The sequence below is a fragment of the Sinocyclocheilus anshuiensis genome, unplaced genomic scaffold, assembly GCF_001515605.1.
Source record: "Sinocyclocheilus anshuiensis isolate Anshui unplaced genomic scaffold, SAMN03320099.WGS_v1.1 scaffold577, whole genome shotgun sequence".
NCBI lineage: Eukaryota > Metazoa > Chordata > Actinopteri > Cypriniformes > Cyprinidae > Sinocyclocheilus > Sinocyclocheilus anshuiensis.
In genome coordinates, this window is record NW_015539872.1 from 579882 (window position 1) to 592882 (window position 13001).

General features: G+C 37.8%; 1 protein-coding gene across 1 annotated transcript in view; it reads right to left on the minus strand.

Moving 5' to 3' along the window:
- The window catches only part of LOC107685255 (versican core protein-like), a 37910-nt gene extending 31581 nt beyond the window's left edge, over positions 1-6329 (minus strand). The window contains exons 1-6 of the mRNA XM_016481775.1: positions 5978-6329; positions 5024-5198; positions 4685-4812; positions 2720-3091; positions 1766-1940; positions 1427-1554 (exon numbers count right to left, since the gene is read on the minus strand). Of these exons, the coding sequence (XP_016337261.1) occupies positions 1427-1554; positions 1766-1940; positions 2720-3091; positions 4685-4812; positions 5024-5198; positions 5978-6329 (1330 nt within the window). The remainder of the gene's footprint in view (positions 1-1426; positions 1555-1765; positions 1941-2719; positions 3092-4684; positions 4813-5023; positions 5199-5977) is intronic.
- Between the last annotated feature and the right edge of the window lie 6672 nt (positions 6330-13001).

Below are 13001 nucleotides of genomic sequence, written 5' to 3' on the forward strand. Positions count from 1 at the left end.
CCTAGAGGACGCAGTGTCTCGTTCCCTACTCAGGGAACCATGGTTACATAAGTAACCTGAGACGTTTTCTTGCATGCCGCTTTAAATGCAAATGAGCTCTGCTTGCCCCGCCCCTCTCTTCCAAGCCGCTCTCTGAGAGACTGTAAACTTTAGCTGCATTCATCGTGAAACTTGCTAACTAGCACGTTATTAGGAAAGGTGATTTGCAGATTCATTAAAAAAAAACATATGCTCACTTCTTCTGAAGGTGAAGCTGGATCACGAATGATTCGCGCGAACATAGACGCATTTAGGTAGATCGGGGGCACATTCCCTTCAAAATCAAACGTAATCCACTGTGTCTTCAGTGGATCAGATGTCGGGAGTAAATAACAACTGCTATGTTCATTATTACATCCAACAACAAAACACTTCAATCGCTTAGGAGCCATTCTTGTCTACATCTGCTCCGGCGGTGAAACAATGGAGAACTGATAAGAAATGTATCCTACTTCCCTGTTGAAAAAAACCAGCATATGCTGGTTAGGTATGTTTTGAAGCATGGCTGCTAGTTTGAGCTGGTTTAAGCTGGTCCTTAGCAGGTCATGTGCTGGTCCTAAGCAACTAGCTTAAACCAGCTCCATTCTTGTCTACATCTGCTCTGGCGTCGAAACAATGGCGGACTGATGACAGCTCACTCAGGGTGGATCTAAGGTAAGACACCAGTCCAGTCTGTGCTGAAACGCTACTGTCAATCAACTATCGTGGGGGAGCCTGGGTATGTGTGACGTCACACAGACAAGAAGCTGAGAACGGCTTGATTTGAGAAAGGGGTAATGATTTTAGTAGATTAAAAAAAACACTGGGTGGATTTTTATTATTATGTGGTTGTGTACACACACTGCCAACACACATTTATGTTCAAACAACATGTAAAAGTGCATTTCGTATCCGATGACCCCTTTAAGAAACAGAATTCTCTACAATCAATATTTTCTTATAATATTTTCTTCTCAATATTATTAGTAACTGAAAATGCTACTTTAAATACAAGTGTCACTTTTGTGATTTCTGTCATGTTCTGATTAGCCAATGTACATACATCAAAACAAGATTTGAAAGTTCACATTGAAATTGGAATTGAAAAGAAACAGATTTACTTAAAAAAAAAAAAAAAACTTTAACTTGTCTTTTGTGGCAGCTAAAATATTGAAAGCTTCCACTTTCCACTTCAATACCACAGATGTTCACTGCCAAATGGTTGATACTCATTTTTGGTCATAACCGCAGTTTACAGTTTAAAAAAATATGTCTGCATAGAGCAAATATAATAGATAAACTACTGCTCTTTCACATTACCACAGAACTGCTGGCCATGTCAATGTGTTTTTTTTGTTTTTTTGATGAGTGAAGTTGTAAGAAGTAACGTGAATAGTAAAATCCATACCCTCAATCTTATCCACATAGCAGAACACGTCAAAGGTCTCTGTGGGCTTGCGTTTGCCATAAGACCTGACACCAGGTTTTCCAGGCAGATTTCCAAAGCAGCCGGGCCTTGGTCTAGTGATTGGATATCTACAGATAGAAAAGTTTCTATCAGACAGAAAAGTTTCTCATGACTAAAAAAGTAGTATAAGTAGTACAGCCTTTGCAAATTCCTTTTTATATCAACATGTTGACATGTTGTTTAAAATTTATTACTGAGTTTGCCGGTAGAGGATGTAGAAATACAGACTGTTTGTGAGTGTGTGTGTGTGTGTGTGTGTGTGTGTGTGTTGCTTCTAACCTCACTGTTTGATCTGCTATCCAACCAGCATCACACTGGTCAAATCCATCCTCATAAGCAGCTCTCAGCTGTTCTGCTGTAGCAATGGTGGCTCCAACGTTGCTGCAGGTCTGCACAGCTTGTGCATAGTTCAGAATGTATCTGCTGACCTTTGACCTGTAGTGAAACACCACGCCTGTTCAAAAGAGCAAATAAAACAAACAAAAATGAACATGTCGTAACACAGTCAATTCCATCCATTAACATTTTCATTAAATGGGGGCATATTGTATTACTATCATTGTTGTCAGTGACCACAATAAATATGAAGCCTAATAGAAACAGCTTTATTCTTGATGATGTCTGCAATTTGCTTATAAACAAATTAATATAGCAAGCAGTGTTGGGACATTCATTTGAATGAGGGGACATTCCATCCACCCCCATAACTGTCGCTCTGAAACAAATTCAAATTAAATGAGTAATGGATCTAATTAAAATGGCAGTGTGTCTTTGCTGAGAGCAGGGTGGTGCTGCAAATCTAGAGCCAAAGCAGTTCAGGGTTGACCCATCCCATCCTTTCACATGGCCTGAGCATAAATCAGCCCATACAAGATGTGTCCCGGCATCAGAGTATATCCAAGCAGAGGGAATACATTAAGAGAGGCAAAGTTTATTGGAGTGCATTTGACTTTTTACACTGTAACTGTAATCTGGGAGAGTCCAAAACAACCTTAAAATCCCTCAACAATTTAGATAATCTGTGCTTGCGGGTTTTCTCCCACAAACAGTTCCACTTAACAGACTGAACTTTCATTTATCTATAATTTACTTGGGTTATGACTGTCACTGATCAATTCGCTTTAAGGAATTTACCATATTGGCAGCATATGTGCTTCAGATACAACAATCTCTAAAAAGATGAGACAAATTTGAGCGAATAGGAGACAGATAATATGTTTAAAAAAATCTCACCCTCAACATTCAAACTGACTGTGTCTTGTGTGTCTTCAATCCCAAACATCACTTCACAGCGGTATGTTCCAGCATCACTGGCCCGAAGCTTCACCATAGTCAGAGAAGCATCCCCAATGTCTTCCGGATGACTCTGCACAGATACACGGCTCCTGTACCCTGAACCGATCTTAATGACGCCGTTTTGGGTGACAAGAACAGTCGACTCAACACCCTCCTCAATTTTGGTCCATTTGATGCGCAGGTAATCTGTTCCTGAGGCATTTCTGTTTCTAGGTCCAACAGTGGGGATGATGGAGAAGTAACACGGAAGGGTCACTTTCCCAGACAACAAGCCGCTGACAGGACGCATCACCAATAACGTGCTAGAGACTGAGAGAATGAAAGGCATGAGATGTTATACACACAGCTGCATCCACCGCAAAGCACAGGAAATCATGCCTTACTGTGTTTATGATAACTGAGCTAAGAATTATTTTACTGCCTCTGTGAAGCCTACGTGAATGAGAACTTCACCTGACGAATCCAGTTTAAGCTTGAATTCAAATCAAAAATATTATTCATTAATTTTGCATTAAGTTATAGCTCAAGAAAAGTAAATTCAATTCAAGTGTATTTGTATTGCGCTTTTCATGATGCAAATCATTGCAAAGCAGCTTTACAGAAAATGTAAGTTTCTACATTATATTTAGTAATGTTGTGGATATGGTAGAAATGTACAGTAAAAATCAAGCAGTTAGTTAATGACATGCAATCAAACAGACGGTGAACACTATTAACTGCAACGATTATATGTCGCGATTAAGTGTATAGCAAAGTTTGGTAGTTCTGTATGTTGTCTGAGGGTTTGCATCATCTCTTCTCAGGTCTTTGTAAGGGTTGGATCCAGACTGAAGCTTGTCTAATTCCTAGTTGCCTCGGGATGCAAGTCCTGTGACAGAAACAGAGAAGCAAATAGTGACGAAATTAGCATAGCTGCTATTCCAACCAAGCAAAGATGTTGACCAGATATAGCTGAAGTACCAAGTTACGAGATACATTGTGTGAATGCTTGTGTAAAAAGATGTGTCTTTAATCTAGATTTAAACAAAGAGTATGCCTGAACGTTATCAGATCTATTATTAAATCCAACAAATGTACTCCCCAATTGCTTAGGAGCCATTCTTGTCTACATCTGCTCTGGCGTCGAAACAATGGCGGACTGATGACAGCTCACTCAGGGTGGATCTAAGGTAAGACACCAGTCCAGTCTGTGCTGAAACGCTACTGTCAATCAACTATCGTGGGGGAGCCTGGGTATGTGTGACGTCACACAGACAAGAAGCTGAGAACGGCTTGATTTGAGAAAGGGGTAATGATTTTAGTAGATTAAAAAAAACACTGGGTGGATTTTTATTATTATGTGGTTGTGTACACACACTGCCAACACACATTTATGTTCAAACAACATGTAAAAGTGCATTTCGTATCCGATGACCCCTTTAAGAAACAGAATTCTCTACAATCAATATTTTCTTATAATATTTTCTTCTCAATATTATTAGTAACTGAAAATGCTACTTTAAATACAAGTGTCACTTTTGTGATTTCTGTCATGTTCTGATTAGCCAATGTACATACATCAAAACAAGATTTGAAAGTTCACATTGAAATTGGAATTGAAAAGAAACAGATTTACTTAAAAAAAAAAAAAAAACTTTAACTTGTCTTTTGTGGCAGCTAAAATATTGAAAGCTTCCACTTCAATGTTTAATACCACAGATGTTCACTGCCAAATGGTTGATACTCATTTTTGGTCATAACCGCAGTTTAAAACCATATTAAATATGTCTGCATAGAGCAAATATAATAGATAAACTACTGCTCTTTCACATTACCACAGAACTGCTGGCCATGTCAATGTGTTTTTTTTGTTTTTTTGATGAGTGAAGTTGTAAGAAGTAACGTGAATAGTAAAATCCATACCCTCAATCTTATCCACATAGCAGAACACGTCAAAGGTCTCTGTGGGCTTGCGTTTGCCATAAGACCTGACACCAGGTTTTCCAGGCAGATTTCCAAAGCAGCCGGGCCTTGGTCTAGTGATTGGATATCTACAGATAGAAAAGTTTCTATCAGACAGAAAAGTTTCTCATGACTAAAAAAGTAGTATAAGTAGTACAGCCTTTGCAAATTCCTTTTTATATCAACATGTTGACATGTTGTTTAAAATTTATTACTGAGTTTGCCGGTAGAGGATGTAGAAATACAGACTGTTTGTGAGTGTGTGTGTGTGTGTGTGTGTGTGTGTGTGTTGCTTCTAACCTCACTGTTTGATCTGCTATCCAACCAGCATCACACTGGTCAAATCCATCCTCATAAGCAGCTCTCAGCTGTTCTGCTGTAGCAATGGTGGCTCCAACGTTGCTGCAGGTCTGCACAGCTTGTGCATAGTTCAGAATGTATCTGCTGACCTTTGACCTGTAGTGAAACACCACGCCTGTTCAAAAGAGCAAATAAAACAAACAAAAATGAACATGTCGTAACACAGTCAATTCCATCCATTAACATTTTCATTAAATGGGGGCATATTGTATTACTATCATTGTTGTCAGTGACCACAATAAATATGAAGCCTAATAGAAACAGCTTTATTCTTGATGATGTCTGCAATTTGCTTATAAACAAATTAATATAGCAAGCAGTGTTGGGACATTCATTTGAATGAGGGGACATTCCATCCACCCCCATAACTGTCGCTCTGAAACAAATTCAAATTAAATGAGTAATGGATCTAATTAAAATGGCAGTGTGTCTTTGCTGAGAGCAGGGTGGTGCTGCAAATCTAGAGCCAAAGCAGTTCAGGGTTGACCCATCCCATCCTTTCACATGGCCTGAGCATAAATCAGCCCATACAAGATGTGTCCCGGCATCAGAGTATATCCAAGCAGAGGGAATACATTAAGAGAGGCAAAGTTTATTGGAGTGCATTTGACTTTTTACACTGTAACTGTAATCTGGGAGAGTCCAAAACAACCTTAAAATCCCTCAACAATTTAGATAATCTGTGCTTGCGGGTTTTCTCCCACAAACAGTTCCACTTAACAGACTGAACTTTCATTTATCTATAATTTACTTGGGTTATGACTGTCACTGATCAATTCGCTTTAAGGAATTTACCATATTGGCAGCATATGTGCTTCAGATACAACAATCTCTAAAAAGATGAGACAAATTTGAGCGAATAGGAGACAGATAATATGTTTAAAAAAATCTCACCCTCAACATTCAAACTGACTGTGTCTTGTGTGTCTTCAATCCCAAACATCACTTCACAGCGGTATGTTCCAGCATCACTGGCCCGGAGCTTCACCATAGTCAGAGAAGCATCCCCAATGTCTTCCGGGTGACTCTGCACAGATACACGGCTTCTGTACCCCGAACCGATCTTAATGACGCCGTTTTGGGTTACAAGAACAGTCGACTCAACACCGCCCTCAATTTTGGTCCATTTGATGCGCAGGTAATCTGTTCCTGAGGCATTTCTGTTTCTAGGTCCAACAGTGGGGATGATGGAGAAGTAACACGGAAGGGTCACTTTCCCAGACAACAAGCCGCTGACAGGACGCATCACCAATAACGTGCTAGAGACTGAGAGAATGAAAGGCATGAGATGTTATACACACAGCTGCATCCACCGCAAAGCACAGGAAATCATGCCTTACTGTGTTTATGATAACTGAGCTAAGAATTATTTTACTGCCTCTGTGAAGCCTACGAGTGAGCAAACCAGAAACTACTTTCCTGTAGAAGGACAGATAACCTTGAAGGGGGGACGTTGAAAGGATCATAACTGACAGAAAATCACCATATACTCAGACCAACAATGTGAGAAATGCTTTGGACAGGTGGGATCACCCCTGAGGGTAGCACACCACCGTGTGAGAGCATGGCCTCTCGGAGTGATGAAGTCAAGCCATCTGTTTGCACCAGACTACAAGATCCTAATTAAAAGGTATAGGTGCCTGGAAGTAAACCATTAGAGGCAGCTGGGGGACAATAGATTGTGGGAATGAGAGATTAAGGTCTTCTTCATTACAGTTTGATCGGTTTAGAAGAAGCATTGAAGTTAATTTTACAAATAAGTTGATTTTTGTTGTATGAAATTAAATCAGAAAAAGAGCACGGAACAAAAAAAAACATGTATATATTCACATGGATGTGTAGCTTAGACTCATGCAAACACCAGTCTTAGACTAACGAATCAAATTTACACCCTTACATTCAGAAAATCTCGAACATGTAGAGATGTATTACCAGACAACACTTTAACATAGATGCTGTTACAATAAGTAAATCAATAAAAAGCTTACCAGGTTCAGTCGTTGTTTGGTATATGCAGATCAGCCACAATATGTGTTTTATATTTAGCAACATCTTCCTGTCTAGGAGGTGAAAAGAAGAATTTAATTATTGATTTGACAAGTCGTTTCAATCTAGCTGGATACGGAGCTGAATCACATTTGCTAGCTATTAAGACTCACGTATGCTGAACGGCTTTACTCATCTGACTGAGGCGATGTGGTGGTCATACAAAGTGTTTCCTCTCAGAGGGTGGGTGGCGGAATTGAGTATTCAGTTGCTATAATTCCCTGCGGGGGGTGAGGCACAAACTTTTGCCACCGCCACACTACAAAACTGGGGCTCACGACTCGAGACTACCCACTGACCATATGAGAATAAAAAGTGTACGTCAGTGTAGTGGGCTAACCTAAAACTTATGTGCGGTCTTTCGCTACTGTGGCAGGTAAACGTACGTGACATGTAGGCCTACGTGAAAATTAAGATTTCTTTGTTTCTTTCTTCGTAGTATTTCATGCATTTGTTACGTTTTCCATTTTTAATTCCGTGCCTCATACAGTATGAAAAAGTCTGCTCCTTAAACGTGTTATTTTAAGTTTAATTGCCGCCTCAAAATGTTTAAGGAAAAATCGAAGTGGTGAAAACGTGCAGTGATGAGGTCATCACACTTTTGACCACTATTTCATTACTGAAATCTCATAAAACCGAGTAGGAATGACAGAAATAATTGTGACAAAAATAGATGGAGGCAAATGCTACAGTGAGTGCACGAACACTGCAGGAATATATCTAAAAAAATATTTTCATTCAAAAAAATGATAAAAGAAGGGATACGAACGTGGCGTTAAAATAATCCTTACTAGCCTAAACTGTATATACTTAGAAACGTTTCCAAAGAATCTGACACATTCATGCATTAGAATTCTTATTATCGTCCAAGAAGTCGTCTGAGATCTCACATCATCACTTTTCATTCACGCACGCGCTACAAATGTCCAATGTCCAAATGCGCACTCTAGTATTTCTCTCCTGTACTTCTATTCGAACTTCATCATCACTCTGTAATATTTAGATTCCCCAGTCTACAGTTAATGTATAATAGTCAATTATTATATATATATATATATATATATATATATATATCATATAATAATATGAATATCAGATAGATATTCAGAACTGTCTTGCCCTAGATTCCCTAAACTGAGCTGGAGTCTATTAAAAGTCACGCCCAATGATGTAAAGTCAGCATCAGAGATGTGAAGGGTTGTTAACGAGTCTTTGGCACTACTTTATCAGTTCACTGGTTCTCTTTGGATAATTCTACTTCTGTATTGAGTGAGGTCATGGGAACTTTTAATACTTCCATGCGACTCAGGTTAAAGTGAATATTATTTAGGATTCTCCATATTGTAAAAATACTATAAAATAATAACAGAAAACAAATTATGATAATAATAAGACGACGACGGCTGAAAAACAATCGCTAAAAACACATCTAGTATTTTTTAAATATTTTCTGATTTATTTGTAAATCATGTTAATCATATTATGACATTATGATGATATTATGCATCCGTACAAATTGCAATTAATCACTGAATCACTACGCTTTGACTGACAACAATAACATACAGAGAACAGTACAAAATAATTAATGAAATACTGTACCTTTCCTGAAAGTTATAATTCCAGCTGAAAATAAATGTTACTTAATCCCAGTTCACAGTGAGTCCACATGAAACCTTCATACGTGTCCTTATACCAGGAGGGGAAAAAAGTGTGTTCTCCTTCTCCTCAATTTGATCAATCTCCCTGGACCGTATGTCGCTTGCTGTGGTCCGGACACAAAATGTGAACGCTAACAGCAAATTCAAATCCATTTTACACCCTAAATAGCTTCGTCAGGCATTTAGAGGAGGGGCTCACTGCCCACCCGAAAAAGTGAGTGGACACCAAGCAAAAGGGAGGTGCGGGGAAAGTGACTGGGATACACGTCACAGGTGCCCCGACTAAACAAGGACACACACACACACACACACACAATGCAAGCGCAGAACATTTACATCTAAATAGGAGAGAATTACATTCATAAGAGAGCGTCACTTTGCTCAGAAGTGCAGAGCACTTAGGCTAAGTGAATTGATAATATAGCAGTGGAATTTATATGTAATGATGTTGTAGCAAATAATACTTTCGCCTCAAATATAACATCATTGTATATTAATTTATTTTGGATCAAGTTTAACTTTTGAACCGTCTATTATCGAGGCTCCTGCTAAAAACAAACAAACAAGCAAACAATTTCCATTAGGTTTAAATCCCAGGTCTCAAATTACCTTAATTTTCATAATGAATCACGATCACGTGATCATAAGCAGCAAAATTACTAGAGACGAATAAACGGATAAAGTCTTAAATCTGGCAAGACACTTTCTCAAAGTCATACATTTATTTCCACATTAACACTTTATTACAAGCCACGAATTATTCCCGTATTAATTTAATCTCAACAGTTATTTGGTGGATCACATCAGACAGTTGCATCTCCACACGGAGGGAGACCGCACTACTTACAGCATAGTGAGTGAAGTGACATGTGGCCAAGTATGGTGACCCATACTAGGAATTAGTGCTCTGCATTTAACCCATCCTTAGTGCACACACACAGCAGTGAACACACACACACCGTGAACACACACCTGGAGCAGTGGGCAGCCATTTATGCGAATAGATGATTAGAATAGATGATAAGAGAGAGCAGCCGGATGTTGAAAAGGTTAGAAAGTGACTCAGTGAACTCTGAGATAGGTTCACGCGGCACTATAAATCACTTTGATATGTACTTTGTTGTTTTGTAATTATTTAATTTCGTCTAATTAAATACAATGCCATCAGTGTAAGTAGTGAACTAAATAAATTGTAATAAATAAAGAAATGTCCACCTTCATTACTTGTCAGGATATATTCTGTTATGATTTTATTGTGTTTAATTGTTTTCCCAACAGATATGCTATAGCAAAACTACTACTACTACTACAATTATTATTAGTAGTAGTAGTATAATGATGAAAGTTTAGTTTTAAAATGAATTCTAATTTAAGATGATAAGATTGTTTTCAGATTTGTCTTAGAAACAAACAAAAATAAATAATCATTTTCATCTTTATTTTTAAGTCAAAAGATGCTATTATTTTGGGTTTTGAGCATTTTAGGTACTAATATGTACTCTTTTGGAGTAAATAGCATACAAAGGTGTACCATTTAAAGGGGAACTGCAACAGTAAAAGCTTTTCTAACTTTTTTTTTTCTGAGAGTGTGGAGACTTATCACAGTTTTTACAAATAGCACTTCATGAGACCTTACCACAAACAGTTAATATCTAAACTGGCCAAGATGTGCATTTCCAGGTCATTGCTCTTCTAGCTTATTTCCTTCCAAGATAACAGATCTTAAGTTCAGCTGGAAAAGCTCACACACCTCACCCATAGCCTCGCCACATGGGTCAGTGCTTTAACCATTACTCACTCTACACCAAATGATTGGACATGGTTATCCAGTTGCAATTTAGAAAGAATCTCTACAGTCCTCTCTGACAGATCAAACTGGACGTTTACTCATCGCCTAAAGTTGACCTACCCAATCACTTAACATCTCTAGCACATTTCCCAAAAGCACTGCTACCTACATTCAAAATATTATGGACTTTCTAAGTAATTCCAGACTTTCCAGACTCATTTCATATTACAGGGAACCATGTCTACAAGAAGAGCTATATTGGATCAGAATAATAAGTTGTTGATTATATTGTGTAAAAACTGAAATGGTATAATTAGCTAAGAAACTTTTAGGTTGTACCCTGGCAACCCCCCAGTTTGTCATTATTTCCAAGACACAAAGAACCATATGCTCTTTATGTCAAATCACCCAGACATACCATTAATTCTTAGTCAGAGACTCAGTCTACCAGTGCATCATAAAGGCACTGAATACTAGCTCAACACAGATGATACATCAAACGCTACATCTAGAAATGAACCTTCATCGCAACCACCACTGACCCTGTTGTGATTATGTAGAACAATTATATATATATATATATATATATATATATATATAACAAGGCACAAGATGCATGTTACAGCAAGCAACAAGTGTTTTGTCACTTTCCCCGACAACCCTCACCAGTCTGTGTCCAGACATGCTACATAATCACATGACTTATGTTGGGGAAACATGGTCTTTGGAAAAAGCATAAACTGTACAAGGCATAAATACAAACACAATAATGCAACTCCTATAATTACAAACTACAGCTATGTTGATACTGTCTAACTATTAAACTTTCTCCTCAAGGTTCACAGAGTGTGGCAGTCGTGTCAAATTTGACTCTATATTCTGAACAGGTCTGTCAGTAATGCTCTGTTAGCTCCATTCACCGTTTCCTAAGCACATTAAAGGCAACAGAGCTGGGAGATGGAGAGGACTAGGGTTAGTTTGTACCGTCCTGTCTGTGGAAAGCAGGAACTACATCAAAATAAGCGCATGTAGCTGCAACAGATGTAAATCACTGAAGCAGTTAGGATATCAAGCATAAAATAAAGGCCAGACTGAGAGTTAGTGTTAGTTGTTACCAGATGTGATGTGATCTATATATGTGTGTTTATATGTAAAGAGAAGCTTACATTTGGATTAGTTTTACAATGCCGTTTTAACCTTTTTGGATCCTTTAAGTTTTGGTTACCTGGACTTTCAGTGGAGGGACCAAAATGGTGAACGTGATTTCACCAAGTACAACATGTTCCTGGATCAACATCCTTGTTGAACCTGGAACAACACTCCAATCAACCAATCAAAATAAATTTACAGTAAATGTCAGTTTTAAGCTTACAACCAGGGTTAGATGCTTTGTTATTCAGTTAATAGTTATTCATATTTGTTATTGTTATCTTCGGCTATTTTAGGGATAAATTATGGGTAGGTTTAGGGGTAGGGATAGAGTTAGGTCTATGTATTTGGACAGTGGTGTTTACAAAAGATGTTGGTTTTACTTGGTCTTATGAGTTTGGAACAACATGAGGGTAAATAAATGATGACAGAATTTTAATTTTTGGGTGACCTAACCCTTTAATGACAAAACAGCTTCTCTTTCATAATCCCATTGAACATTAAACAGACAAGCCATACAAAAGTAAATGCATTTCTTTTTGTAAATACAAGATAGTATATATTAAAAAGTGACCTTTGACTTCTATCGTATACACTAGCACATATTCAATCTTAAATGCATATACTGGGCTCTGAGTCCTCTTTGGAGTAAAGGCCCATTCACACCAAGAATGAAAACTAGCTTCAATGATAACTATGTTATCATCCACACCAACAGATGATAACGTTATGTTGAATGTAAAGTCTGATATATTTTGATTGGCTGTCATTGTTTTTATCATTCATCAGCTCAATAACTCATTTTGAAATTGATTCCAACAGTATTATGTTATAGTTGGTGTGAGGATTTTGCTAGAGTTAGAGTGATTTTTAAAATGTTATCATTACGTTTTTGATATGAAAGGCCTCAATTTACCAGAAGTCCCCATACCAAACTTTAAATTTCACTATAATATATTTACACTATAGGTCAGGGTTATTATAAACGGAGATCCTGAGCAGAGACCCAGCTGAGCTGGAGTTTCATTGAGCCTGCTTTAGATTAAAAATGCCTATGTGCCACTGCATTTCACATGTGGTTCACATATATAGTTTAATACATTTATGTATTTTAAAATGTCAAAATGATAATAATTCTATAATTATATATAGTAGTGCTATTTTGGATCAACACCAAAGAAAGCTTTTGTTGGACCCACACCAAAGAATGCTCACATTCTGAATTTTGCTAGTGGGACAAAATAAAAAAAAAGGTCATAAAGTATATTATATC